The sequence below is a fragment of the Anser anser genome (assembly GCF_964211835.1).
Source record: "Anser anser genome assembly, chromosome: 15".
Lineage (NCBI taxonomy): Eukaryota > Metazoa > Chordata > Aves > Anseriformes > Anatidae > Anser > Anser anser.
The window spans coordinates 6337943-6365634 of NC_139736.1; the positions used below are offsets into that span (position 1 = coordinate 6337943).

At 41.9% G+C, this 27692-nt stretch overlaps 2 protein-coding genes and 1 long non-coding RNA gene across 9 annotated transcripts in view; 2 read left to right on the forward strand and 1 right to left on the reverse strand.

Moving 5' to 3' along the window:
* Positions 1-1356, reverse strand: part of DNAAF5 (dynein axonemal assembly factor 5) — a 28626-nt gene extending 27270 nt beyond the window's left edge. Inside the window, exons 1-3 of one of the 2 annotated variants that reach the window (XM_083799471.1) lie at positions 1160-1356; positions 787-940; positions 181-365 (exon numbers count right to left, since the gene is read on the reverse strand). In XM_083799471.1, coding sequence (XP_083655597.1) covers positions 181-365; positions 787-940; positions 1160-1315 — 495 coding nt within the window. In that variant the 5' untranslated portion in view covers positions 1316-1356. Of the gene's footprint in view, positions 1-180; positions 366-786 lie in introns of both variants that reach the window. The other variant, XM_083799470.1, reaches the window with a different exon arrangement.
* Positions 1357-1553: 197 nt separating this feature from the next.
* Positions 1554-27692, forward strand: part of PRKAR1B (protein kinase cAMP-dependent type I regulatory subunit beta) — a 101568-nt gene continuing 75429 nt past the window's right edge. The window contains exons 1-4 of one of the 5 annotated variants that reach the window (XM_083799483.1): positions 1554-2999; positions 3651-3834; positions 17571-17741; positions 21250-21341. In XM_083799483.1, coding sequence (XP_083655609.1) covers positions 3658-3834; positions 17571-17741; positions 21250-21341 — 440 coding nt within the window. In that variant the 5' untranslated portion in view covers positions 1554-2999; positions 3651-3657. Of the gene's footprint in view, positions 3000-3123; positions 3243-3630; positions 3835-17570; positions 17742-21249; positions 21342-27692 lie in introns of those variants that run through there. The other 4 variants (XM_083799484.1, XM_083799481.1, XM_083799480.1 and 1 more) reach the window with 4 other exon arrangements.
* On the forward strand, positions 21348-26348 carry LOC310881790. Of its 2 annotated transcripts, none has more exons than XR_014572591.1 (4): positions 21348-22211; positions 23590-23906; positions 24177-24787; positions 25764-26348. It is a non-coding gene; the product is annotated as an uncharacterized lncRNA (long non-coding RNA). The 2 variants fall into 2 exon arrangements; XR_014572592.1 differs by having other exon boundaries at positions 23590-23671.

A 27692-nucleotide genomic window follows, 5' to 3' on the forward strand; every position in this document is an offset into this window, starting at 1 on the left:
CAGCAGCTGAACAGGTCATCCACCTTGCTTTTGGATAGTTTACAATTGATCAAGCTTGTATGCAACATATTTACATACCTCATCTGAATGAATGGAAGCTGAAAATTGAGGGGGGCAACACACAAGAAAAATCAGATTTGAAATAAATCCAGAAAAAAAAAAAAGGAAGGAAAACCACACCTTGGGAATCTCATCAAATAATCGCTGGGCCAGGTGAGACAGAACATCATCCACTGACTTTCCATTTCCAAACTGTATCACTGCTCCGGTAGCCTGAATTACATCGACGCGGACTCTGTAGTGCTGGTGTGAAATTGTTTGCATTAATGGGTTTATCAGAGATTCTGACTGCATATGGAAGTGCTCTGTTAGGGGAGAGAGAGAAGGAGAGAGAGAACCTTCAGGCAAGCCTTTTTCAAGGTGGGTGACAGATCTTGAGCAAGATGATTTCTGTACCACTACAAACAAGCTGATTAATGTTTGCACTACAGCAGCGCTGAACAGCAGCCCACAGGCACTTCCCCCACACAAACACTATCACCCACATGCTGTAGCTACTCAGCATCCATCCCTCACATGATTCTTCTCCACTGGATCCCCCAAGGCTTACAGAGTGCTCCTGTGAGGGGGTGGCTTACAGAGTGCTGAAGGGGTGTGTAACTGCTCACCCCCTCCTGGCAGCATCCCCACAACCTCCTACTGCCCCCTACCTTACCCCCTGCCCCTCCTGGGCGCCGCAGCCCCCATCAGCCCACGGCCCCTGCTTCGCCCATTCCCGGGCCCCACCTGGCACAGCCTGGGCGCAGGCCACGGCACACCTGCAGCTCTCACGCCTGACCTCGGCGTAGTGGTCCAGGAGCGTGGCCTGGAGGATGCGGACCACGTCGGAGAGGTAGGGGGCCACGGCGGCCCCGCAGCGCTGCAGCAGGAGGCCCAGGAGCTGCAGCAGGCCGAGGCGCAGCTCCTCGCAGGGCTCAAAGCCCTGCGGCGGGCAGAGACGCTGGGCCAAGGCCGGCAGGAGCACGGGCAGCGCCTCCCCGGGCCGATCTCCGTGGCTGAGTCCGTGGCGGAGGAGCTGCAGGGCGAGCTCCCGGCACCGCTCCGCCGCGTCCCCGGCCAGGCAGCGCGTCAGGGGCCGCACCAGCTGCGCCCCGAAAACCTCCTGCACCACGGCTGCCGGGAGCGGCCGCTCCTGCACCTCGGCCCGGATGGCTTCCAGGGCCCGCAGCCGCGCCGCCCGGCCGCAGTCAGGGCCCTGCAAGGAGCTCAGGGCCCGGCTCAGGGCCTGCCCCACCTCGGCCGCCCCCGCCGCCATGCTCCGCCGTCGCTAAGGAAGCGCGGCCGCGTTGCTAGGGCCGCGTTACGACGGCGGGCGGAGCGCTTTACGGCCGCGCGCTTTACGGCCGCGCCGGGCCGGCGTTGTGAAGGGGGGGCCTGGGCGCGGGGTGGCGGTCGCTGCTCGGTGCGGCCTCGCTGCTCTGAGGGGTGTCCCGGGCCCGTGGGCGCAGCTGGGAGGGAGGGGGGGCGGGCAGCCAGGCAGCCAGCCAGCCAGGCAGGCAGGCAGGCAGGCAGGCAGCCGCCTCGGCTTCTCACAGAGCCGTGGGGTGGTGGTGGTAAAGATGGTGCTGAGGCTGAGGGCAGTAGCAGAGCAAAGAAAAGCGGCCAGGCCCGCGGCGCTGCGCCCCTGTGTAGCGGGGAGCCTTCTGGGGATCAGCCGTGGTGGCTTTTTTTTTTCTTTTCTTTTCATTTTTTTTTTCTTTGGAAGTTTTTACAAGTCCTATGAGGAGCGGCTGAGGGAACTGGGGTTGCTTAGTCTAGAGAAGAGGAGGCTCAGGGGAGACCTCATTGCTCTCTGCAATTACCTGGAAGGAGGGTGTGGGGAGCTGGAGGTCAGCCTCTTCTCACAGATAACTAGTGGTAGGACTAGAGGGAATGGCCTCAAGTTGCACCATGGGAGGTTCAGGTTGGAAATGAGGAGACATTTCTTCTCAGAAAGAGCAGTCACGCATTGGGATGGGTTGCTCAGGGAGGTGGTGGCATTGCAGTCCTTGGGGGTGTTCAAAGAAAGGCTGGACGTGGTGCTTAGGGACATGGTTCAGTGGGTGACTGTGGTAGTAAGGGTAATGGTTGGACCAGATGATCTTGGAGGGCTTTCCCAACCTTAATGATTCAATTTGCATCACTTTCCCCTTCATTTTTTTTCCCTGAGAGGATCAGAACTGCCTTGTTAGCAAAGTCATGGGTTTCTATAACACCGTTATATATTTTTTAAACTCGGTGGATATTATGTGTACCCATATTATATTCATATGGCATTTGTGTGCACTTACATCATATTCATGAGGCATTTGTGCACTTTACACAACACTTTATGTGCTCTTTGGATGACCCTGCTTGGCCAGCCAACCCATCTAACAAAATGCGTTCATCGGGATCTTGTTCCTTGAGCAATCGCGCTTAATTTAGGATGCAATAAACTACAGAACTACTTCAAATCAAGCCTTTAAAATACCCTTGTGCTGAATTTGTTCTGTCACGACGCTGCTCCTAGCCTGTCGGGGAGCATTTTGGGGTCCCTCGAGGGTGCCTTCTACACCCCCAGAGCACGACTGGGTCCGGGAGCCGAGCCGGGGGCAGGGAGCCAGGATCCGCACCGACACCCCCGGGAAGGGGACACCCGGAGGGGGGACACCCCCGGGAGGGGGGACACCCAGACCGGGGACACCCCCGGCTCCGCGGTCGTGCCGCCCTCCCGCCGGTGCGGCGGAGGCGGCGGGGAGGCCGAGCCTGCGGTGAGTGACAGCGGCGGGGCTTCCTGCGGCTGAGCGGCGGCCGTGCTCGAGCCTTTGTGTGCGGGAGGGCAGGGGGAGCCCCGCGGCCCCGGAGGAAGAGGAGGAGGAGGAGGAAGAGGCTGCGCTGCGGATACCGGCGGGGGAGCCCCTTCCTCCGGGAGGGCAGGAGAAAGCCGCCGCCGCTGCCGTGCCGGCCCCACAAGGCAGGTATTTACTCGCTGTCCTCAAGCTTCAGGCTCCGGCGGCCTCTCCGCAGCCTCCCCGGGCCCAGCAGCCTCACGGAGGCCCCTCGAGGCCCTTCCCCGGCCGGGTGAAGGCTCCGTGGGGTCCTGCTGTGGGCCCCGGCTCTGCCCGGGGGATGCCCAGGGGCCGGTGTCGCCTCTGCCCCTGTCCCCCCGTGTCGCCTCTGCTGGGCTGCCCCGGCTTGGAAACCCGAAGGGAGAGGGCGAGGTGCGAGGTCTACCTGAGGCCAAAATCCTCCCGGGACACAAATCTGGGTTTCTGGGAGGGGGAGGCTGCAGGGGAGCAGAAATGCGAGGCTTTAAGCCGCCGTTTGATAAGTGGTTTTGGGGCTCACGGCCTTGAATGATTAGCTGCACCGTTATTTCCAAGGGTTGGCGGGCGTCCGGGAGTTAAAATGCTCTTCTTGTAGTTCCCGGTGTGTTGGTTTTACAAAGATGACACGGTTCAGCATTTCCAGAACGTTAAAGTGTTTTGAATTGTCAGCTTGTGAATAGGCGACAGGCAGTGCTAGAATATCCTCACTGATCCACGTTACTCTGACAAAGGATTTGAGAATTGTCTTTTCTCTCTTTCTTGCACCATTTTCTTAACCTAGGTCTGTTTACTGTTTACAAGCCTGAAGATGGCTGCTGCTTCTTCCTGCAATGTGGAAGAAGACGAGAGCCTGAAGGGATGCGAACTCTACGTTCAGAAGCACAACATCCAACAGATTTTAAAAGAATGCATTGTAAATCTTTGCATAGCAAAACCAGATCGACCCATGAAGTTCCTCAGAGAACACTTTGAAAAATTAGAAAAGGTCAGTGGTTTTCAGGTGACTTATAATTTTCTGGTTTTGAGCTGAAAATATTGTTTAAAATTTTTCATATATTTTAGTACATTTTTCCTTTAAAATCTTAATTAGCAAGCTACTCTTAAAAAGAGAGGTTTTAGGAAAACCCCTCAACCCTGTGTTTGCTGATGTCTACCAGAATATTGGATAGTATATAAAATGATGTGTAATGCCAAGATTATAATTTCTTGTCAGACAGAACTTGTTAAAATGACCCAAAAACCTAGAACCATGCTTTGTGTTACGATACATGGCATGCTGAACTTTGATCTATAGGAAGAACTTGCCTACAAGAGCAGAAAGTGCTGCTGTTCCCTGGTCATTCTGGTGTCAGGTGATGTGGTTTTCCCTTGCCCCTGAAACTGAACAAAATCAGGGAACCAACAAGTTCTTAAAACCATTAAAGTCTGATTACTTAATTTTATTATTCTTTCTGGTCTGTATTGCATATCCCAGGATCCTCCATCAAGAGATACATTCAGAGAGACTTCATATACTATGTCTGTCTTCAAGAGCAGTGCAGAGGGGCAAACATACTTTAAAACATTCTCAGGCAGATCCTTACTGAAATGTACTGGTATCTTTTGCAGGAAGAGCATGTTGTGTAAGCACAGCTTTTCTCTGGGGATGGGATTGCTCCAGAAATAATGAGAGGACAGGGCTGCAAACTCTTAGGTATACAAGTCCTCAGTCTATCAGAAACTTTCTTCATATACTTAATTTTAAGAGGACTATTGATTATTTGTTCCTTTTTTTTTATGGAAGTATATAAGGTTTGTAGGCTTAAGATACAAGTTTTATGTATGTTTTTTTCCTTCAAAGTACAGAATTTTGTAAGGACAGAGCAAGAACAATTAACTAGTGAATAAAACATAGTGCTGATCTATTACTGGTGATACAAGTATTGTATACATTTCTCATTGTTTATCTGCTTTTCAGGTAAATCTTTGTATGGGTGGATATATGCCAGATTTGTGTAGCTTTAAAAAAAATGCAAACATTTTACTCTACTGGAAACCTAGTAAGAATGCTGGGAACATCAGGAAGGGATAGGAAGTACAAAATATTTTGTGTTGTATTGCTCATTATTTAAAAAAAAAGGTGGTTTTTTTTTTGTTCTGCATATGCTAAACTTCTGACAGCCAAGACCCCATTTCAAGAGAATTAAATCCATTGAATTTCCTTTATTGTGTTATGAGTTGTTTTCCATTTTAATGTATTCCATTCTGAACTTCCTGCCTAGAAGGATAAGTACCACTGTTGCAAAATATGTTAAAATTTGCTGTGGTATTTTAGAATATTCTTCATAATTATTGGGATTACTTGAGTTGTTTTTCTGCAGGAGTTTTGCTTTATTGATCTTAACACATTACAGGCAAATTCAGAGAGGTTGTCAGTTCCTACCCTTGAGAAACTATGTTCTTTTATGTAATCCTCTATTATTTCCCAAAGAACATCAGACACTAGAATTCTGTACTAGGATATTGATTATATTATTGCATATCATGAGAGATGATTCAGAAACAGCCAGTCCCAAGACATCAAATTCAGTGATTGTCATGCTTAGTATGGAAGCAAGCAATCTTGCAGCCTGTGAGCTAAGCCTTCTGAGTCTAAAGCCTTTAGGATGCTTCTGGAGGTTTCCAGCAGTGTAATTCTTCTTCCCACAGCAGTTTGACTTCCTTGCTCAACCATCTCTTGAGGACTTTCTTGAGATGAATTGCACTGTGAAGGGTTTTCTGCTGAAGGATAGTATTTTGATTTGGTTGGTTACATAATATTGTGGAAGGAAGTCTGTGGTCAGGAAGAGGAGCTGTCCCTTCTTGAGCTGTAAATTCAAAGGGTCTTCTACAGTATTTTTCTTCTTTCTGCACAGAGTTGGTCTAAGGGAGCCATGGTTTCTAATTGCCTGGTGTTGGATATGAACAAGTTTAATTATGTTTCTAGCATCATCCAGTTCATCCAGTGTTCCTGTGCAGCAGTGACAAGCAAAGCCCTTTTTTAGCGAGAAAACAATGAGTTTTCGTAGGTTAGTTGCAGAATCAAGGCCTAATTATGTAAATGTGGGGGATATCCACGTTTTGATTGACTTGGTAAAGAAATCATTTGAATAAGTTTTATCCTGTTTTTTGAAGATACTTGTCATATGTAGTTACTCTGAAGAGTCTTAATTGAATTGTGAGTTTAGCAATTGTCTATTACAGATTTTTTTGTGGGAATGAGCTGTATGTGATATGGCATATTTGCTATTAACTCAGTGTGTGTACTTTTATTTTGCTCCTGTGTGGGGAGAGGAGTGAAAATCTTTGAGTTTAAGCATAATTTTCTAAAACAAAGGAATGTTTCTTTCCACTACAGTGTGGTATTCTGGGGTTATTTTCCAGTCATGTTAAAATAGATAGTCTAATTAAAATAGACAATATGTTCCACTGAAGAGAGCAGCAGAATAGCAGTATATCTGTCAGAAACTCATGTGGGCAGTTTAGAGATGAAGTGTGGGATATTTTCCCAGTAATTAAAAAAGGAGCTCATGGAAAGTGTGTAGAGCTTGATCCACATCAGTGTACTGGAGCTACTTCATAGGTGAGTACAAAAAAATGTTAATTTCATTTTGCTAGTTCTTACCACATCCCATAAAATAAAGTCAGAAAAGCAAAATTTATTATCATATGCAAGATCAGACTGGTTCATAAATGCTTTTTATTATTCTTCTAATGACATCAGTTAGGTCCATGGCCTGCATCCGTACTGCTAGATGGAGAAGTGCCAGGGACTAACCCCTGACCCCAAGACACTGGCCCCAAATATCATTCTTCGGTCTAACACGTCTAAGAGCAGGTTTGTTTTGGCAGGAGTTGGTCAGAGCAGTTGAGAACAGAGCCAGGGAATGAGCTAATGGTTAAGAGGTACGGACTGTCCTGGGCTAGTGTTCAGGCCCACGGTTGGGCCACTTCTGTATTTCACAGTGTAGATGCAGCCTGAGAGAGCTGTAAAGTGAGAACATGAGTAAATACTTTAAGAATAAAGTGTTAAAGATTAAAGTTTGATGTTTGATTCTGCAGACATCATTTTCAATTGGAGAAACGCCAAGGTTAGAAAGAAATTTGTTACCTTTTAAGGTTGCAGTTTATTGTATCAAGTACAATACTTTTAAAGAAGTATAACTTTGAAAATAATTGTGGAAAAATTTTAATAGATATTTTTCTGTTCACTTAATACTGTCAGGGCCTGCTTGCTTTAAGATGAAAGTAATGCTGGGAGTCAGCCTAAGTTTCTGTATTCTGGAATTGTAGTTCTCAAGTCATTTTTATATGCTGTGACCTACAAACTTCAAAATGACATCTGCTCTGATCATGTTAACAGTTACTTTGTACAAATCTTTAACATTCCACTGAGCACAAAAAAAAAAAGAGTTGAAAATGGTTTAGATAACTGAGATTTAAAAAATTATGTAATGTTTTCTTTTGAATAAGTTGTTGTAAATTTTCTTATGGCTGTATAGAACTTCTTGTTGGTGGATGAAGTGAGGAAAACCTTCCCTTAGTGATACTGACTTTTTTTGGAGTGGGGGAATAGATGTTAGCTAAGAAATTTTGGTGTTATTTTAACAGCTGTAATTACGTCCTGTTCACTTGAGAACTAAACAAGGCATATCAGGGGGGAAAAAAAAAAAACAAACAGCAGGGAACCCATCTTTTATCTCTACTTCTTACATTCTATAAAAAAATTAATTACTAAGAAATTGGAGGCAGAGACTTCTATTTTCAGCTATCCTTGAGACCGCAAAACTTTCATTAGTGTCTGACTGGTTAGTGCCATGATTATGTGATCAAAGGTGAAGTTGTCTTCCCAGGCTAAGCTAGACTTTATTTCAACAGAAAAAAGTTATAGTAAGAAGTAGAACTAGTGAAAAAAAATGGCACAAAAGAGGGGGAAACAGGAGGAACCTGCAGTATATGTTTAGGTATTGGTAATAGGTATATATTACCAAGTATTTTGATGAAGCCATTTTGCATGCACTATATTTTAGTGCAATGGCTTTGCCAGCAGAGCAAGTAGTTGCTGATACCTGCTAGATCTGAGTGCTCTCTTGGTGCCTTCTGTTGCCCTGTGCACATGCAAGAAGAGAAGTACCGTGTTGCACGTGGTACTTAATGCCATGGGTTGCTGTGATTTGGTAGTGGTTTTATGGACCCAGGCTGATGCTGTGTGTCTTAAGGTACCGTCCAAAAAAGAGAGTTTGGAAGAACCCTGGCCCCCACCTCTACAATTAAATGGAGCAAAATGAGGTTGTTTGGGTAGCTCCACCTTGTGGTATTAGACAATATCGTACACAGACAAGTTGAGCAGAAAAATAAAGTGAAAGTTTACTACGGGTTTGCCATAAACTAGGTCTCTAAACTGAAAATTCATTCACAGTTAGTAAAGTACAGTTTTTAATGTATAATAAAGAGTTTCAGGACCAAAGGTATTTGAACATCAGACTTTTATTCTGCAACAGTAGTCTTGCCCAGTATTTACGTTTTTTTCAGAACTTACACCAGAACCTGACCAAAACAGTGAATTTAATTCTTGTAGGTGATTATGCTAAGTATAACTCATTCCTTTAAGATAAGCTGGGGAGAGGTTATGGGTTGGAAGGAAAATCCTACAGAAGAAAAACTATCTAAAATATGCATTAACTAAGCAGTGTGATAAAGATTAATAAGAAAAATATTTCTGTATCTTTTAAAGCTTGCAAAGCAGTTGGGTGGTGTCTGCTCTGGTCAGAAATGTTGCTAAAGCATGTGTGAACATACCTGAGCTACCCAAGATGCTGATAGCAAAGAAACAGCGGGAGCACTGGGTGCTGTGTAACTGCAGTTCTGAGGAGGCTGCGGCAGCCTGTGCTACTGCCACTTCTCCGATAGCAGTACCTAAGAGAGCTAGATTAAAATCAGCTCAGGTCATTCTGTGTGTGCTGAAGTCAGACCTCCGGGACTGCTGCAGTCAGCCACAAGAATTGTTAGGAGAGGCGACTGTTTCAGTCTTGGAACAGAAACAAGAAAAAACACCCATTTAGCAAACTTTCCTAAACACAGGAGATTAAGGGAAAGGTGGAGGGTGAAGAAGGTGAAAGCAGAAGTTCCCTATTTCTTGAGCAGGACAGGCTATAGTCCATTGAAACTGATGTCCAGCAGTTTTTAAAAACAGAAAACCCCAAACATGCATGGAAAAAATATGCTTTCAGGTGCATTGGATTTGCACAGCACATTGTCATAGGAAGTTGTTGAGACCAAAATTATGGTCCCAATAGATTAAATTTTTCAATGGAGGGAATGTCCGTTGTTAGCTGCTAAACTCAGGGGCTTTGATAAAGCATCTCTTTTGGAAACTCCTGAAATTACTGAATATTACATGCTAGAAGGATCACTTTGCTTGAAATGTTCTTTATGCTCTTTCCCTAAACCACTGCTATGGGTAGGATATAAGGCTAGGTGGGATTGTGGTTTGAGTTGATGGAACAGGTGTTATGTTAGACAGCTGATTGTTTATTTAGAAAAAGTAGTGGCAATATCTTTTGTTTGCAGATTCAAAAAATCTCTCTGATGGAGTTTAAACTAATTTCTAAGTAAAACTGCATAAAAGAATGTTAAACATGTTTAACATGTTAAGAGCTTAAGCATCAGGTAGAGAATGTGTAGTGACTTAAAGCAAGTCTTAGCTCCTTTTCCATTAAAAAACCAACCAACCAACCAATGACAAAAAACTAAACAAAAAATCCCACAAAACTATGTGCTCACATTATTACTTTGAGTTCAGACAGTCTGCATACAGCCAGATTGCAACTATTCAGGTGCAACTCACCCTCATGAAGATTTATAGCACAAGATCACGTCTTTTTGTGCTGTTAATTCATCTTGTCTTGCTCCTACATCTCAGGAGGATGCCAGTAGTTTGATTTATACTGGGGTAACTGCTTTTTGCCCTTAGAAAGCTTTCTTTAAAAAAAGCAAAAATGATAACGGAGACTCAGGAGACTAGTGTAACTCAGGAAGAAATTATAATGCTTTATGAATGTTATCATTTTTAGGAAGACTATAAGTACAGTCAGTACAGGGGTAATCTATTCTGTTGATGAAGTTTTTAGTGCTTATAGTGCAAATATTCAGTGCCTTATCTTTATTTGGATTATTGACTGTAATTGAAAACACCTGTTTCATTTTTAGTTCCACAATAAGGGGAAGCTTGGACTAAATATAACTGGTTTCACTGCTATCAGTAGATGTTATAAGAAATACTCCCATTTATATAAAAATAACAACACTGCTTATCCTATCAGTGATGCCATAGTGTAAGATTGATGTGGTTTCTGGATTTGAAGCATCCTGGCACAAGTTAGTGTTGTTGCTGTCTCCTGAGGATGCCAGCTCAGGTACTGTGTTAACTCTCTCATGGCCAGCTGCTGGTAGCCTGACCACTGCTCAGGCACTCTCATCACTGCCTGTAGATAATTACATTACACATCCTGTTTCATCCTCTCTCTGTAGGACTGGATTTAGCTTCCACACCAAAGTAAGGCTCTTGCCTTTAACAGAGCAGCCAACTCTTCCTCTCTTGACACTCATGGACCTATACAGCTAGGAGCAGGGACATCCCTTCAAGCACACCTCTGACCGCAGCATGTTAGAGGCTCTCAGCCAGTTTAGTCAGCTCTGTCAGATGCACAGCCCTTAAGCTGATTTAGGGGCCCTCAAGCCCTGTTTCACTAATCAAGTTCCAAAAAAGAGTTTGCCCACTTTGAAATCCTGCTCTTACTGGAATTGGTGCTTTCAGAGCTGGCTGAATGTCCAGCCCAGCGTCTGTCTGCAGTCCAGCAAATCCTTCACTATGTTGGCTTGAGTTTGAGGGGCCTGTTGGACTACATTGCAACTCATTTCATGCAAGGTCAAACATAAGATTATGGGATGGATAGTTTTGAGCCTGTACTCCTGCAATTTGTCCTAATTCTCTTGCTGTGTGGTTTTCAATAGTGCATTGGGCAAGGCGCTCTGAGAACTGTTGAGCCTTTCAGTTAAGGCTGGTTGTCTAGCCAAGGCTAGGCAGTAGCTTTTCTCGAAGGCACTAAACTATATTGTTTCCTTTTATTGTCTCCCCGTTGTAGAAGATAACTTGAGGAAAAGAGTTAAGCTTTGACAGTTTTCCCACAGTAATTATTTTAAGCTGTGGGGCATGCCAAATAGAAATGATAGTAAGGAAAGAGACTGTAAAAATGATAAAAAACAAAACAGACTTCCAATATGAGGATGAATTTTGGATTTGCTCTTGTTTTTAAGTTATGTAGATGCTGCGGTCCACTGCACTCTAATAGTTAATCATTAATCTCCTAAATGCATAAAAAGGTTGCTCCTTCTTTTAAAATATTTTTAATGCTGCACGAATTCATTTTAATTAGGCAAGTAGAATGGGGTTTGGGAACGTCCAAGCGAACAGCAGTAGGACTGAGTGGAGAACAGCAGTTTTCGCAGCAGAGTTAGGATAATTTGAAGTTTGGCTCTGTTCCGATTAAGAAAAGCACGTTAGGTTTTGAAATGCGGGAAAACTACTGTTTTTCTTCGTGCTGTGCCTGTCTGCGACTCTGTGCTTGCTGCCTGGCAGCCTGGGTTGGAGCAGTACCCTGACAGCTTCGTAGGCTGGAGCTGGGGAGGTTCTCTGCCTCCCAGGGAGCTCAGCTTGCCAGCTCCACATCACCCCTAAGCAAGACGCTGGGGAGCGGAGAAAGTGAGCTCTGGGAAACCCGACATCAAAATATGTCCATAAATGTTTTGGTTTTGATTTACTGGCAAGTCGTGAAGAGTAAATCAAGTGGGATTTTATGGAGGAGAGGAAAATGTGGCAATGTTTTAGCGATGATTTCCACTCTGGAATAACCTAGGGAACACGAGATTTTGAGTAACCGTCCCTGCTTTCAGCAGCACATTTGATCTGAGGGTGTCAGAATGCTTCTAAACGTTAAGTAGGCCTACACAATAGAAGTATTTTGAGGATCAACATGACATGCTAGCATTTATGATTCCCTCTTTGTCGAAAACCTCAATTGCTAACTTTTTTTGCCTGTGCTCTGGTGGTGCATTTCTGCCTTGTTCATGTAATAAGTCTTGTTGAATTTGGTGGCGTTTCTTTCAGAATAAGTGTCTGCTATGTTAGATGGCTAGAATGAAAATTAAATAAGCAGCTTTGGCATTACATATCCAGTGATTAAAAACTGTAAAGTGACTTAGGCATTCTGGTTGTTGCTGAAAAATGCACCATAATATTTTTGCGTTTTAGTTTAAATTACTTTTATCCAGTAGAAATAGAGCTTTCTGCGGGCATGTTTCTTTTTTATACCAGGTATGCATGCATACATTGTTATTTGGCTTTTAAAAGTCAGAAGGGTTGGCTACAGTTCTCTTTGATTCTAAAAGACTTTAAGAATCAGAAATATGGTCTGTGTTTTGTAAGATAACCTTTCTTTCTTATGTATTCTTTCTTTCTTACGTACAATAAAGTAAGAAGGGAAGAGGTGGTGATGGGTTGAGATACTGCAAGACACCAAAGGGGAGGACAAGAAGTATTAACATGTTGCAGGAGGTAAGAGGGCGCCAGTAAAGGGATTCAAGAAGGCGAGCGATGCAGGCAGAGCCACAGAAGAGTAGGTGGATTTTTGGCAGGAGACTTTTGCCTAGATGGGAAACTGGGAATGAACTAAGATGCAGAGAGGCCACAGAAGCTGCAGTGGTAGTAATCAAAGTGGTAGATAAGTATGAAATGGATAAAGACATTAGTAGGAGGGGTGGATGTTAAAGGGATTTCTTAATGATGCTGTAGAAGAAAGCATTTAACATCCAGAAGGCAGTGGAACAATGGTTAGGATTGTGTGAAAGGTCCCACATTACAAGCCTGAATGATCTTAAAAGATAGTAGAGTTGTCTACTGTGACAAAGAAAAGGCTGGGAAAGACATTAAGACCTCCCAGATTTCTCTCACTTTCAGTGATGGAATCAGTCGTTCCTGTGCTTCCAATGGAGTGGTTTGCTATAAATCATTGTGTCAGTCTCCAGAAATGATAGTGTTTCCTCTGGGTCAGTTCCAGTGCAAAGAGAGATTAGTTGCTTGCATATGAACTGGGCTGTGCATTTGCTGTGGATAAAACAAAAGCAGATTCCGGGTCTGTCAGTCAGAAAACTTTGAGCGTGCTTGAGGGGAGAAAGGAAGAAAAAAAGAGAGAGAGAGAAAATATTTCATTTAGAGTGCGCTTTGTGTTGTTCCTTTTGAACACAATGAGTAAGTTGTAGGAAGCAGAGCGGAGGTAGTGAGCAGTGATACCTAACGGCTGACTTGCTTTTAAAAGTCTTCCTGGAATGTTGTTGTAAAGCTATACAGTGATTTGGAGCCTTGTCAGGTGCTATCCTTCCTTGAACTTAAACATTGTGTTTCCAGACAGTGACAAAGCCTGAAAGGAGAGACTGGGAGAGGAACTACTGAAAGCAAATTTCTATTTGGAAATGCTCCAGCTAAGAGAGAAGAAAGCTGCTGGGTCAGGAAGCCCGTGTGCTCCTCAGCAGTAGTCTGAAAGGAAGAGTAAAGCTAAAAACTTGCTTAGCATTGTGGTCGCTTCACTTACAGTGTTTAAACTCATTAAAAACTCCTAAAAACATTAATCAGGAAAGGCAATGACCCTGTGCACTGATGACAGCATGCTAAATTCCTGTGTTTTATACATTAGTCTCCTGCAGCACCATTGTCTTAACCAGAGGTGAATGCCCAAAAAATAAATGGGCCACTACAGATGTATTTGTTGGTTCTGTTTTCTTTAAATTTGTTGCAAAGATGGTGTATTTTCTTACCTTTCCAATTTATGGCTTGGTTAGCATTGAATTCAGCTGTGGTACTCCAGTTTTACAGTCCATCTCCCCCAAAAATCACAGGGAAGACTTGTTCAGAGCTGCAGCTAAGTTTTTAATCAGTTGCGACATGCTTTTCGCAGAAGTAGGATTAGATCAGATGTATATGAAACAGGGCATTACTGTCACACAGCAGTGATGGTTTGTAGATTTGGGGTGTGTTAATATATCGCATACTGGACGGTAGCAATGACTCGGGAGGCTTCAGTCAGCTGTGCACACATGGCCCACACTGCCATTTAATGCTCCCTGAATTATACAGGATGCCCACTGGGGCTGGTAGGTACAACAAAGGGCTTGGCCTTCTGGACTGGCAGCGGAAGGCCAGGCAAGGTCACCCAAAACGGCACTGGATGTAGAAACATGGACAGCTGAATCAGGCCCTATCTTTTGGAGAGCCGCATCTCACCCTGCTGCACAGGTCGGAAGCAACTCGCTGAAGCCAGTACCTCATTTTAAGGTGGGCATAATTGGGAAATACGATTGCTCTGCCATTGTGAATTATCTGTGCCATCTGAATAGCGAGTGAGATAGCCTGTTGTCATGACAACAAAAGATGGTGAGGTGTTTACTTGAAAGTGAGTTGTGCACAAGCATCCACATCAAGCCGTGTCTGAAGATCCCCGTTTGAAGAACTGCTCTTCAGAGGGTCTGTTCCTCCTTTAAAGTACTTGCTGTATTTGTGCGCTTTTACTCCAGGATATATGGAAGATGGCTTTGTGAAAGCTTAACCCAGGATACAGTCTGCGCTTTTATTTTCAAAAGGCACCTTTTAGTTCAGTAATGGAAATCTTACCTAGACTACAAATAGCGGCATATGGAAAAGCCAGCCAGTCAACTATCTGCTGTTTATATAAAAGGAGTTTGTAGCGAAGAGACTTCCTTTTAAAATGAATCATATGGTAACTCACTTTTATAATCCTTTAATATCTTTTTGGCTTGAAAAGGTATTTGGGTTTAAAAGCATGCTTTACGATATTAATTTTATCTCACTGAGCTTGCTTTCTCTTATAAATCTGTGCTGTGGCAGAGGAGATGATATTTCTTAATTCCTTAGAAGTGCCTTTTATACATGTGTACTGGAAAAGAGGTGTATATTTGATATTCAAATGGGGTAAACTATTGCTTTTCTCTGTGAGTGCATGTACCATGTATAAAAAGAGCTGTGAAAGTGCTGCATACAATTAATTACCTGACTGCCTTCTTGTTGTAATTACCTTTTAGTATACTTTCAACTGCTTACAGTTCAGAAGGGTCTTCATTACCTTTCAGTTAAGCTAATGAAGAAGGTGCATTTGATTTTATTCAGTTAGTGTAAAAAGAGAACGTTACACTGTCAGAGATCCATGAGCTGAAATACCCACGAACATTATTTCAAATTCTTCAGTCATAGGTTTGGTTTTGATGACTAGGTGTCAAGTATAATGAAAACACGTAGCCCACATACTTTTATTTATAATGTTTTTATTTCTGCAAGCATATAATTGTAATTAAGGAAGCTCGAGGTAGTCAGAGAGCAGTTGTATGTGGGGAAGAAGTTGATGAGAATGCTTAAATAGGACTTGCAGTTTTTACACAATAGGAAAATCTAGCTGAGTCATTTGTTACATATACAGTACTATTATTTGAAATTTGAATTGGAAAAGTTCCAGTAAGAATTTAATACATCTGAAGTCAGCCTGTTTGTTTTTGTCTGCTTACATCACCTAATTTGACTGTGCTGTGACCCAGGAGTTGTAGTCTACTAATTCCAATTAAAAAAAAAAACAACTGATATCAGAAAGAACTCGTCACTTTCTGAGGCAGGTCAGGACCTTGAAAAGTCAAATCTTTAGTCAGTCCTCCAAATTTTATCTCTGTGCTTGTCTCTTAAATATTTTAATAATCCTTTAGTCAAAACAAGAACGTGTGACTTGTTACTTTGAACTATGCAACATGGGAAATACTGTTTTGTTATTTATTTCAACTAGCAATAATACATTGCAGATCAGTGTGAAAGGCTCCTTAAGTTAATAACAGGGGCGATGTCAGTGATGGTGAGGAAAGAAACTGGAATAAGACCAGAAAAGACAAGTGGCATGACTGGATTTGTCAGACATTTGTAAACATCGGTGGCAAAACATATATTAATCATCTGTTTTTCTTGCAAGCTTAAAAATTGTGAACTTTTGCCAATTTTCTGTACCACTCTTCTAGTGTCATACCTGATGAGTTAACTCTAACTCATTTCCTGTGTCAATAAGACCAACTGGCTATGTTGGTAATTGGCCACATGTCTAGCACTGCTACTCCCAGATCCTTCCTCCTCCACTGCCTCCATTTACTAGCTGTAATTGTTCAGTCTCATCGGAAATTAGTTGTATAAGACAGACTGGTATCTCTATCAAAGGGAAGACTGGTATCTCTATCAAAGGGAAGTTGATTTTATTGGGCGTGCAGGAGCCTCAGCATTGATATATTTTTGTTTTTCTTCTGTGTAGCCTGCAACTCCGCTAATATGAATTCTCTCAAAAATACTAGAGTTGTTTAGTGAGTAGTCTGCTGATAGTTGACTGTGTATACATTGATCAACATAACTCTATGAGAGTGCATCTAATGCATATGACAATGGGATAGATGACAGCAAATAAATTACCGGAATACTGCTGTCCAAGTCAGTGTGTGTCTCCTGACAATGTTCATGTCTCCCTGCTGCACAAACTCTTCTGTTTCCTTTATGGGACAAGCTGAAGGCTGAATGCATGGCCCATCCTGCTTCCATTCCCCCCCACCTTATCAAGGTCAGAGAAGGTTAGAAGGAGCAAGCCAAGCAGGCACTGAAGAGGCAGCAGGAAGCTGAAGAACAGGAGATGGGGCTCTGACACAAACTACTACTTGCAGTAGCCATGTGTGTGTAGAACCGGCAGTTCTGCACAATTGTAGCTTTTATTTTTTAACATAGAACTTGCAGATTTTATTCCTGAAAATATTACGATTACAGGTAATTTTGTTTTCTTAATTCTTCAGAAGTCAGATAATTCAGTGCATGAACTGACAGCATCTTGCAACTCTCACATCCTGTCTTGCAGATCTTGTGTACTGTTTCCTGCTCTTGTTACTATCTCTCCAGGGATTCCCCTTCGTATTTAACTCTGTTCCATGAATGTGGGCTTTGGAGAATAACCTCCCTATTGGCCAGCTGATGCTAAGCCAGCTGTCAGTTTTTGTAGTCCTCTGGAGCCTACCTTGGATTTTTTTTTCCTTGGAAGTAATCCCACTGGTTGTAAATCTCTTATATGGCAGAAATTCTCTAGTAGGGAGCGTCTTTGTTCTTTCTGGTGATAGTAGGCCTGCAAAGCAGAGCAAGATGAAGAAACATACCTAATATATCGACATGTGACTTCTGGTATGTTCTCTGTGCAAGAGACCAAGATATGTACAAGCCAACTAAGAAAATAACAGCTGTGATGTTGGAGAGTAAGCAAAAGAGGTTTGTTCTTTTTGTTTCTCATCCAGGAGTAGCTGCAATGAAAAGTCTGCAGATGGTACATTGGTTTCCATTATGTGTGCAGGAGTTGGACGGGTCAATTACTGATGATACCCATATATGTATTGTAGTTAGTGTCAGTCCTTCCTGCTGCTCATGTTAAATTTTTCATTTTCTTTGACCAGTACACGTGTGTAAATTGACAAATGTCTAAATGTAGAAATGAAGTGGTTGCTGAGAGTTGTAGATGAAGAGCGTATTGAGTCTTATATACATAAGAGCTGTTTCATTTGTCTCTTTTTGCCTTGCAGGAAGAATGCAAACAAATACTGGCTCGGCAGAAATCCAGTTCCCAGTCTGATTCTCATGATGACGAGATTTCCCCTCCTCCTCCCAACCCAGTGGTAAAAGCCCGACGCAGGAGAGGAGGGGTCAGCGCAGAGGTCTACACGGAGGAAGATGCCGTTTCTTATGTTAGAAAGGTAATGTATTGCCATCTGTCTGACTCGGAGGTTTACAGGACAATCAAGTGAATCACATTTTGCTAATAATTTATAGTGCTTGTGATCATGGGTCAGCCTGTAGGGTGGTGTCCTCATGTCAGCATGTCCACGGCTCGACTGTCTTCTCAGCTCATTTGCTGCTTCCTTGACTAAGTACTTTCCCCATTAATTTTGCTTCACTATTCTGTCTTCTTTCCCTTTTAGAGGTGTGCTGCTAATCTGTTTCCCTCTTTAATGGAGTGCGTAATTCTCGGCCGTTTTCTTGCTGTTAGCAGAATTCTTCAGTTTCTGAGTTTTGCCAGAACTTCACAGTTTTGGAAAGTGGCCCTTTCTATTGCTGCATTTCCTGCTTTTTCCCCAGAGTCATGTCTACCTGTTTTCTCCTAACCTAGGTCATGTAGGTTCCCTAGATCATTTCAGCCACATGGTTGCCATGTTCATTGGGTACTGCCTAACTGGATGGTTTTCAGAAGTCTGCTGACTATATTGGGCCACTTTGTGCCCACTGTCTTTGAAGAAATGATGACTGCAAATTAAATAGATGTAGCAGGAGTTAGAATAATGCAGTAAAAGGAATGTTACTGAAATAAGATCTTAGAATGTAAGAGAGACGTGAGGGAACTGCTGAGAGAGGAGAAATTTGCCTAGAACTTGTGGCTGTTAATTGAATAGTTCACTTTGGGTCTCGTCTATATATGTCATTGGCAAAAATAGATACCATAACACAGGTGAGGGTCTGACATTGTCAAAGCCTTTACCTGACAGTAGTTTTCAGGTCTGCTCCTCAGTTATCGATATGAAAATCAGGTCCTCTTAGAAGTAATATGTAAAGTATCTGTTTGTAAGCCATTTGGAATATGGAAACCTGGCACTATTTAATAAGTCCTTTCAAATGGATATTTTGTTTGGGTAGGTTGCCTTTGTTCTATTTGAATGCTACTGATTTTTGGCTTTAGGAAATCATTGGCCAGTATCTCCCATGGGACACTTCCCAGCAAGTTTCAGAGTAGCTGTGCATTCACCGTGTCTGTGTAGCCATACTAGCCTTGCTTTTGGAGTCTGAACTTCTAAAAAGCTTGATGTGTAATGTAAAATAGAGCTGAACTCATGCTTTGTTATAGTAGAAGTTTGAGAATCTGTTTTCCTTTAAAAATAAACCGTCTGTGTCAACTTCTGATCACTGCCATAGAAAGGTGCATAATATAATGTTCTAAACCTGGCTTAGTTGCACAAATTGCTCCCAGGACACAGATCTCTCCAAAACAGAAAATCCCATAAGCAGTAAAACCTGCAAATCCTGCTTTTCTGTAGCACTTTTTTGTATGGATTCTCTACTGTTAAATAAATGCTGATTACACTCTGTGGCCTTTCCTTCCTCTAGATTTCTCTTCTTTAACTGCCTTTTTCATGAAAACGACTAGGTACTTTATATCATTGATACCTCTTAATAACTCTGCAAAGTTGTTTGAAACTGGTCAAAGCTTTTAGAGGTTATTAAATGACAGGCATTATAATAATGTATGTCATACTTGTTTAAGGAGCTAGGCTGAAAATGCATTTCATAAGGTTGACAGATTCTACTCGTGTGCTTTCGTGCATGCCTGGAGTAAATTTAACCCAAAGAGCTTTTACTTTATGGGAATATATTTTGTCAGTCACTGTTTTTTGGCAGAACACTTCTTACATTTGCAGTCAGCTGTGCTTCTGTCATCCACGTATGATACAAGTTTGCTGGCTACCCTGGGATTTTCTGTCCCAGGAAATAAAGAATTAGGAAAGCTTTTTATCCTTAAAGCAATTATGGAAGAGTATCCTTGTGGCAGTTAAATAGTGCTTGCAAGTACCCTGTATGTTTTAACAACGCTGTGGTCAAAGTATTAATGCGCTGCACTGTTAAATCTTGCATGATGCTTTAAAAGCCACTTCCAAACATTTTTCTTTTTGTGCAGTCTGTAATATCCTCCTTAAAAACTTCCAAGAGGGGGTAACATTTGGCTCTGTTTAATACAGGCTCCACATGACTCTCCTGAAAATCAAAGGAAATATTCCTTCCCACACTCAGGTCACACCCCTGAGTAATTTATGTTTCTAATGGAACCTGAAGTTACCTTTATTTTCTTCCTTTTTCAGCAGTGATGCCAGTAAGCCCCAACCGTAGGATTTCTAGGCAGTAATCAGTCTAGAGCCAGAAGAAGCAATACAGATCATATTCTGTGTGTTCTGTGGCAAGGGCTGTTGTGATTTTAATTTCCTAGAATTAGCTGACTGAGGTTAAAAAATAATAGTAATTTAGGGGATAGTTTCCTGTCAGGCTGTAGATGCTGCAATGAATATAGAACTAGCTCTGAGAGGTTTTGTGTTGGTGCTTTGTCTTCTGCCATAAGCAAATAATCCCATGGCGAATCCCATGGCTGTGTGTTTGTGGTAGAGGTTTCTAGAGCAGAGAAAGAAAGGGGGACACTGAAAGAACAAATTATGAAACAAATTTAAAAGTGTAAAAAGCAAGGCAAGGGTTGTATTAAACTATTGCAAACAGATGGATTTTTACATAGTGGCCTGGAAGAACCACTGGCTTGAATTCAGGTGTTGGATAGAAACACATCTGGGTCGTAAGTCAATTTAAAGGATCCCTTGAAGGGGTGAGCTATAGGATGAGTAGTGCTAAAGGCAGTGCAATGAGTTATGTCACTTGAGAGAAAATCAAAGGAGATTTAACTGTGTGATTTGAGCAAATATCTGGCATGGTTCCATCCTGGGGAACACAAAGAAAGATTTCTACAGAGGGTTATTTCATTGCTTCATTCCTGAAACCAGAGAAAGCAGTCAACACATCTGACAGAACATGTAGTTTACCAACTAACAGAAAAGGAACCTTGTTGCAAAGTGGATTATCTACTTGAAGAGAAAATTCAGTGATTACTTAGAAAAGTGATATAAGACACGATCAAGTGATTGTTCCAGATGCTTCATTTTATTCAGATGCCTGGTTGCTGTGACATCTGAACAATCTTTCCTGTGTTTTCTGTGTCCCTGTCCCACCAGACCCAGCTAGGTCTCTGCTTTGTGGATTTCATTGCTGCAGGTTGTGACTGAGAAAGGCCAATCAACTCTATTCTATCATCAGCCAGAAAAGCTGGAGTTGAATGTCTTAGTGATTTCTGTTATCTACTCTTGGCTTCTCAGCAGTAAGCTGAACCGCTAGGGTGTTTTTAATAGAGCAAGAGATCTTGACTGCAATTCGGTCCCGTTTGTTCTTAACCCAGACCTTGTATTTGTTTTTTGGTTGTCATATTGAGAATGTCACTTCTTATCCTCACGTTATGAAAACCATAGTTTCTTACTTTCTTAGTGGCTTTATATTATAGCCTAATGTGGTTGAAGTCAAACTGCATCCGTTATCTTGAATAATGGAATTTTCTATAGATTTCAAGATCTATGAAGAAATACAACCAGAAATGTAGTTACCGTTCTTCCTTTTCTCCTACAGGTTATTCCAAAGGACTATAAGACTATGACTGCTCTGGCAAAGGCCATCTCCAAGAACGTACTCTTTGCTCATCTTGATGACAATGAACGAAGGTATGAGGTGCTTTATGATTCTAAGGATTCTATAGCTTGACCCGAAGACAAGAAATTGTGTTAAATTTTGGCTGAGAAAGCTCCTCAGGGGTCAGAACTACTCACTGATGTGTTAGAGTTATACTAGACGTGCTCCCCCCCCCAAGATATTATGAAGAGGGTAAAATCACAAGCTAAAAAAGAGAAAGAACAGATTCAAATTCATTCAGACATGCTTAATATTTTAAAATCAGCTGTGCCTGTGGTTAGGAAGGACAAAGATTCTGTCTGCATTGACGTTTTTATTACTGGCAGCACATCAAGCAATACAGTCCTTCAATGGGATACTCGTAAGCTTTCAATCAAAGCACGTTCTCAAGTGTGAAAATTTTGCTCCCTCTTGCAGCCATTTACACAGTTTAATTACTTTGCAATACTAATTATTATGATACCACATTAGCATGCAGATTTCTGGAGTAATTAGAAGAGGACTAACTGCACATTTCTTCGAGCTTTTTTACCCACAACAGAGAATTCCTGAACAGAACTGCTGAAAATCCTAATTATACCATCTGCGTGCTACCATGACAAGCACTGGAGGGGTGGGTTTTCTGATTGTAAAAGGCACATTTTGGTAAAATGTTATCTAAGTAGGCATGAGAGGGAAAGACGGAAGGAAAAATGATCTGTCCTGCACTGTGCTGATTGTACATCATGGTTATGGTGTCTCCAAACCATTCCCGATGTGTCAATTATTTGTGTCAGCCAGATTATCCTGTTGTAGATATACGGTAGGAGGGAAGAGCTGTGCACAGTGTCACTCCCATGTGTGTGCTGCAGAAGGATCATAGACTGTCTGTTTTTGCAGTCCTCAAACTACGGCTTTACCAGGTGTGTACTGCCTCTGCTGTCAAAAGCTTTAGAATCTTCTTGGTTTCAGGATTCTGCACTAGAGCGAATGCAGCTGGATATCACCTGCCTTGTTCAGGTGCCACATTCAGGACTCATGACAAGCATAGCAAGATATTGCTCATGTTGGAGGAGAAGGGAACTCGCAGAAAGACACATGCATTCTGCTTTTGCAGACAGGATTGTGACGAACAAATAAATTGTTCTTTCTTTGTATTCTACTGAGCTTATTCTTGAAGTCATGCCATGGTCCTTATCTGTGTTTGCTTGTCAAGTGTGGAGGAGTTAGCAAGTTGCAGTTATACCATTGCTGTCACTTGCAGTTTGCATCTGGTTGATGCAGATAGGTAGTTCCGTAAAGTATATGGCATACGACTTCGTTTGGGGTTCTGTCCTCTTGGAATGGTGGAAAACTAGGTGAGGACATTTGATTTTCTGTGCTGCAGTGGTGGTGTTCATTTTCTTCAGTGCTTTCTACACTTAAGACAGTATCATTGTTTCATTTAATTTTGTGGTTGACCATTCTCCAAGATTTAGGAGGTATTCAGGTGGAGGAAGGATGGACTAGCAGGGCCAAAAATTCATTTACAGTGGATAACTCATAATTTTTCTTCTTTGAAAAGATACTTAACTTAAGCTGTTCCATGGCTATGTAGCCAATGGAACTTGTGTTCCACTTGCTGCTTCGCAGCTGTGAAGGTTCTTATGTGTGACGTACACCCTGATTTGTAAACACAAAGTGTAATCTATTACCTTTGTGTCAAATATCCCATACGAATGAACTTCAGCATGACTTCTTACACAACTGATAAGGTAAACAAGTATATTTTTGCATTGGTGTTTCAAATAGTTTTGTTCAGGTTTACATTCATGGTTTTATTTTAGATAGCATCTTTTTATATGCCATGCTTAAAAAAGGTTTGCCGTCTGTCACACACATGTACACACACATGCACATGCTCTCTGGTGTAAAATTACACTGAAAAGTGCAATAAATGAGAAACTGTAACCTCATCAGTACTGAAAGTGACGGAGATAGTTTATCAGGAACTCTTGTCAAAATGTGTGTTTCAAGAGTAGCTAATAGTATAAAGAACAGTGCGGCTCTGAAAAGTGATGTGGCAGTCAGCTGGTTTCTCTTGGGACTTACCCTTGACTTCAGTAAAATCTTGATAAAACTTGAGTAACATCCATTGTTCTCTCCAAGTCAGTGGCAAAATGCCCATTATTGTAAGTGGAAATGTGTTTTTAAATCTAAGGAAGCTCTTTTTCTCATCTGCAAAATCAGAAATGTGTGGCTTTTTAATTGCACTTACACACGTGCACCTGATGGATATTTTATGTGTCCTTCTTTGTCTAGGACTGGTCTGTTACGTGCGCACTGACAGCAAAACTTCCAATTTACATGGATGTATCACGTTATTTATTTTTTTTTAGAATTGGTAAGAAACTAACTGTAAAAAGTTAAAGCAGTGTGTTTTAAGTAGATAAAGTTTGGTTTTGATTATTTATTAGACTATTTCACACCCAACACAAGTACCTTACTATATTAAAAATCTCTGTGAAATACTCACCAGCAGGATAACCATTGAAGACCTGTGGGAAAACAGGGATGCCTTGGGGGTGATAAGCTTAATTATGAACTGGACAGCTTAGTGAGTTGCAGAGAGTACATGGGTATGTATTGGTGTGCTTACACTGTGGACTTATGCTTGTGTTTTGGCTTGTTATTAGCCCAAACTGAGTTACAGTCTTTTAGGAGCAGGCTCATGTCTGGGTTTGTGTATATGTGCTTTGATTTGGTTTCCTTTTTTCGTTGGGATGTTTGGCAAACCTTGGCCCTTTCACTTTGTTCAGACTTTGGTGTGTCTGCTTTGCAGTTAGGATGTATTTAACAGCTGGCAGTTGAGCGTGGATTTTTCATAGTGCTCTTATATCATCCTGCAGGTCCCTAGGCACGAGTACTTTAACTCTACTCTCTCCTCCTTTCCCCCACCCCATATGATGGCATATTGGCTGGCTTCTGTTCACGTGGGGGTTTTGCCCTTCATTCCGTGTTTCTTCCATACTCCACTTCCTTCGTGACTCCACCCCAAAACTCTTGGAAGAGAGTTTTATTAGGTGGGCAATGAAGCATGTTACTTAAGCTCAGATGTGAGTCCAGCAAGATGTTTTTGGAAAAGCGTAGTTCATACTGATGCGCAAACATCATGCAGAAGCTATGGAGCTGGCCACCAAGAGGACAGTTTTCCAAGGCAGAGAGCACTCTTAACAACCTGCTAGTTATGACCACTGCAAGATCAGCAACTTGGTGCCTATCTGGTCCTGACTTGGTGCCCCCTGAAGCCTCACATACGTATGAATAGTGCTTCATAACCGATTCTTGTGTGACGGCTCTGGAGGTGCTCCTAGCAGCACAGAACAACTTTTGATGCAGAAGACAATCCTGTGCAGGCTGTGCACCCAGAAGATCTAGGAATTGCCCGGCAGCCTGTTCAAGGATGAACAGCCTTGAGAGCTTTGAGAGAGAACATCAGTGGATTTGGACCTATAGCCAGGTAAGATGCATTCACCCTCTTTTGATTTTACTGGGGAAAAGTGAAATGACAATATTAACTGTGAGGTATTTTTGCATTATAAATATAAATTTAGTTTATATAGTTGATGGTCTTTGCCATGATTTGTCTTTAACTTCAGTTGAGGGCAGAAGCCATCTTGTTTCTCTGTTGTGTTCTAGACAAAGTCACAGTAAAAATTACTTAATAAAACACTACTGATTTTTGCTTATGGTATTTGTGCTTAATAAAAAGAACTCAAAAATTAAATTACACTTAGATGCACTTTTTGAAATACTCTCTTCTGTTATCTTTGTAGTCTCCCTCCATAATGCTGGTAGGAAGTTACGTTAGGTGACCTGTGCTATTGATTCTGATGGCTGAATAAAGTGAAGAAGCTCCTTACTGACCTTACTCCTCCTAGCTCCAACATGATCTCATGGTTCAGGTCCAACTATGCTCCTAACATGCCTAATTCTGAAGGTCGTTAGAGTTTGCATAAACTTTCCCCCTTCTTTTGGTATGTGGCAGTTGAGAATTTTGCATATGGGACAAATCAGCAAGGCAGGGTGCGTTGTATTGATGCCCTCTACTTAGTTGTTTTTGTTCACTCAGCAGGCAATGAATGATTTATATCTATGCGAAGATAGAATTACACCCGTAGCTTGGCAGCAATTTATTTCCTTTCCCACTCTTGGATTTCCAGCAGATTAACATCCTCTAAGGCTTCCTCATTGTGAAATGGTGTATAAAGTCAGAACTGGTGACAAGGGGCTAGTTTGATTGTCCTAATCTCTTTTAACCTAGCAGTGTAGCTTGCAAGAATGTTTATTGGTTCAGCATGTAATGCTGCAATACAAGTACACACCCTTGGTTTTGCTATGACGTTGTATAGTAAAGGGGAAAAAGAAGGAAGAGATCGTTCATTTTCTTTCTGTGGATAAAAATAAAATATTTTATCTCATTATTTCACTGATAGGTTGTTCAGTCTCTACAGGACTGGGGCAGTCACTGAGGACTCTGGCCTGAAGGGGGACAGCGAGAAGGTTTCGAGGAGACCTGCTGTGGGAATGGAAGTTGGACCCAAAGCTGACGATACTCGAGGAGGAGGAGAAGGAGATGTAGCTGCAGCATAACCAATGAATGAGAGAGCAGGACTTGAGATCAGCAGGCATGTCATCTTGGTTCCAGGATGTCACCAGTGCTTGCTCTGCTGTGAATCATGAGCTGTGCCTTTCAGTCCCTGTTCAGAAGTGTGGTGAACTCTTAACCACATTAAGAAGTGGAATGTGTAAATGTTCACCATGTATTTATGTAAATGCTATGTAAAATTTATGTGTTAAGGCTAAGTAAAACTTTTTCATGAAGGAACAGAGGGTGTACATAGCTGTTTAATGTGCACTTCCAGACTCCACTTCTAGAGTTTTTGCTAATAGCATAACTTTTACAAGCATTTTATTCTTTATTGCTTCTGTATAAGCAGCTGTGATGGCTGTAACAGCTTTCAGAATATTTTTGTGTAATTTATTACTTGGATTAATAATAAATCGGTTTGTTTGAACAGTATATTGGTGTGAAAGTACTTTGGAAACAAAAGTTAGGAAAATTTATTTAATGCTTTTGCTAAAATATCAAGCTCTTATAAAGGCACAGAAAAGCAACAACAAGTAAACTAAGTGATAGACAAAATGGCTGTATTTACTAAAGCAACACACAGTGTTTCATTGCTTGTGTGTTGCCTGCATGGCAAAGATGTGAGGATAAAGGGCATTTTTTTAAAATTTTCTATGCTCATCAGAGCCAACACATAACATGAAAATTGGCACTTCTATTTGGCATGCAAGTCAATCAAGAGTTTTCTCAAAGTAAAAATTCTTACCTTTTTCCCAGCACCCTTTCAAACATTGTGGTGGGCAGACACTACTGTGATACTACGGATAGAATTGGACACAGATATTGTAGATACCATTATCTTGCTGTTAGCGTTTCAGAAAGATGTTCTACTACCTTCTTACAAATTTTTTAATGATGTTGTCTCCAATTCAGGCAGTTCTGTAAGCCATGATTGGTGCCAAAGTTGGCTCCTATAGGGAGATACTGGGCATAAACATACACTATTTGAAGGACACTAAGGTCCAAATTAAGATTTCCTCAGCACCAAGATAAAGTAACTTCTTAAAATGTATTAAGGGCGGCCTCAAAGTGGAAATGAGTAATGTGTCTGTGTCTCCTGAAGACAAAACATCAGAATTTAGGCTTAAATTGTACAAGATGGATGTAAACTAGACATGTGGTAATAATTTCTAGTGGTAAGGACACTTAGATTGTAGAGTAAGCCTATGATTGTTAAGACTGGTTGGGCAATTTCTTTGAACGTAATTTAGTATGTCCTGTGTTTGGATGGGAGAAGTCTCTTAGCTCTGTTTTTGTCATGCCTGGATCCTCAGTAGTAGGAGACGTTCGTGTATTCCTTGTTTATATCTAATTTTTCCTCATTTTAAAATGTATTTGAAGGGTTATTGTTTCTTCTCACATCTTTTGTTTTCTCTATTGAATCTCATTCTCCCCATCTTTCTTGGCAGACCAGGTACCTCAGACCACTGACTATTTTTGTTCCCCTCAACTTTCTTCAGTTGGTCCACATCTTTCTTGTTTCTTTGTATTTTTCACAGCAACAGGAGATTGTTGACTTCCATTTAGCATGTGATCCTTGGAATCATTGGATCCTTTCTGCGTAAATGCTACCTTGGCAGTGAGTCTTCACCATGTGTTTGGACTATTTGGGTTATTTCTACCCAAACATAATGCTTAGCAGTTGTGTCTTTATTGAAAGTTAATCAATTTTCTCGGTCCATTTCTTCAAGTTATAGTCATTTTACATCCTTATCTTGTTTCTAACTGCTTGTAG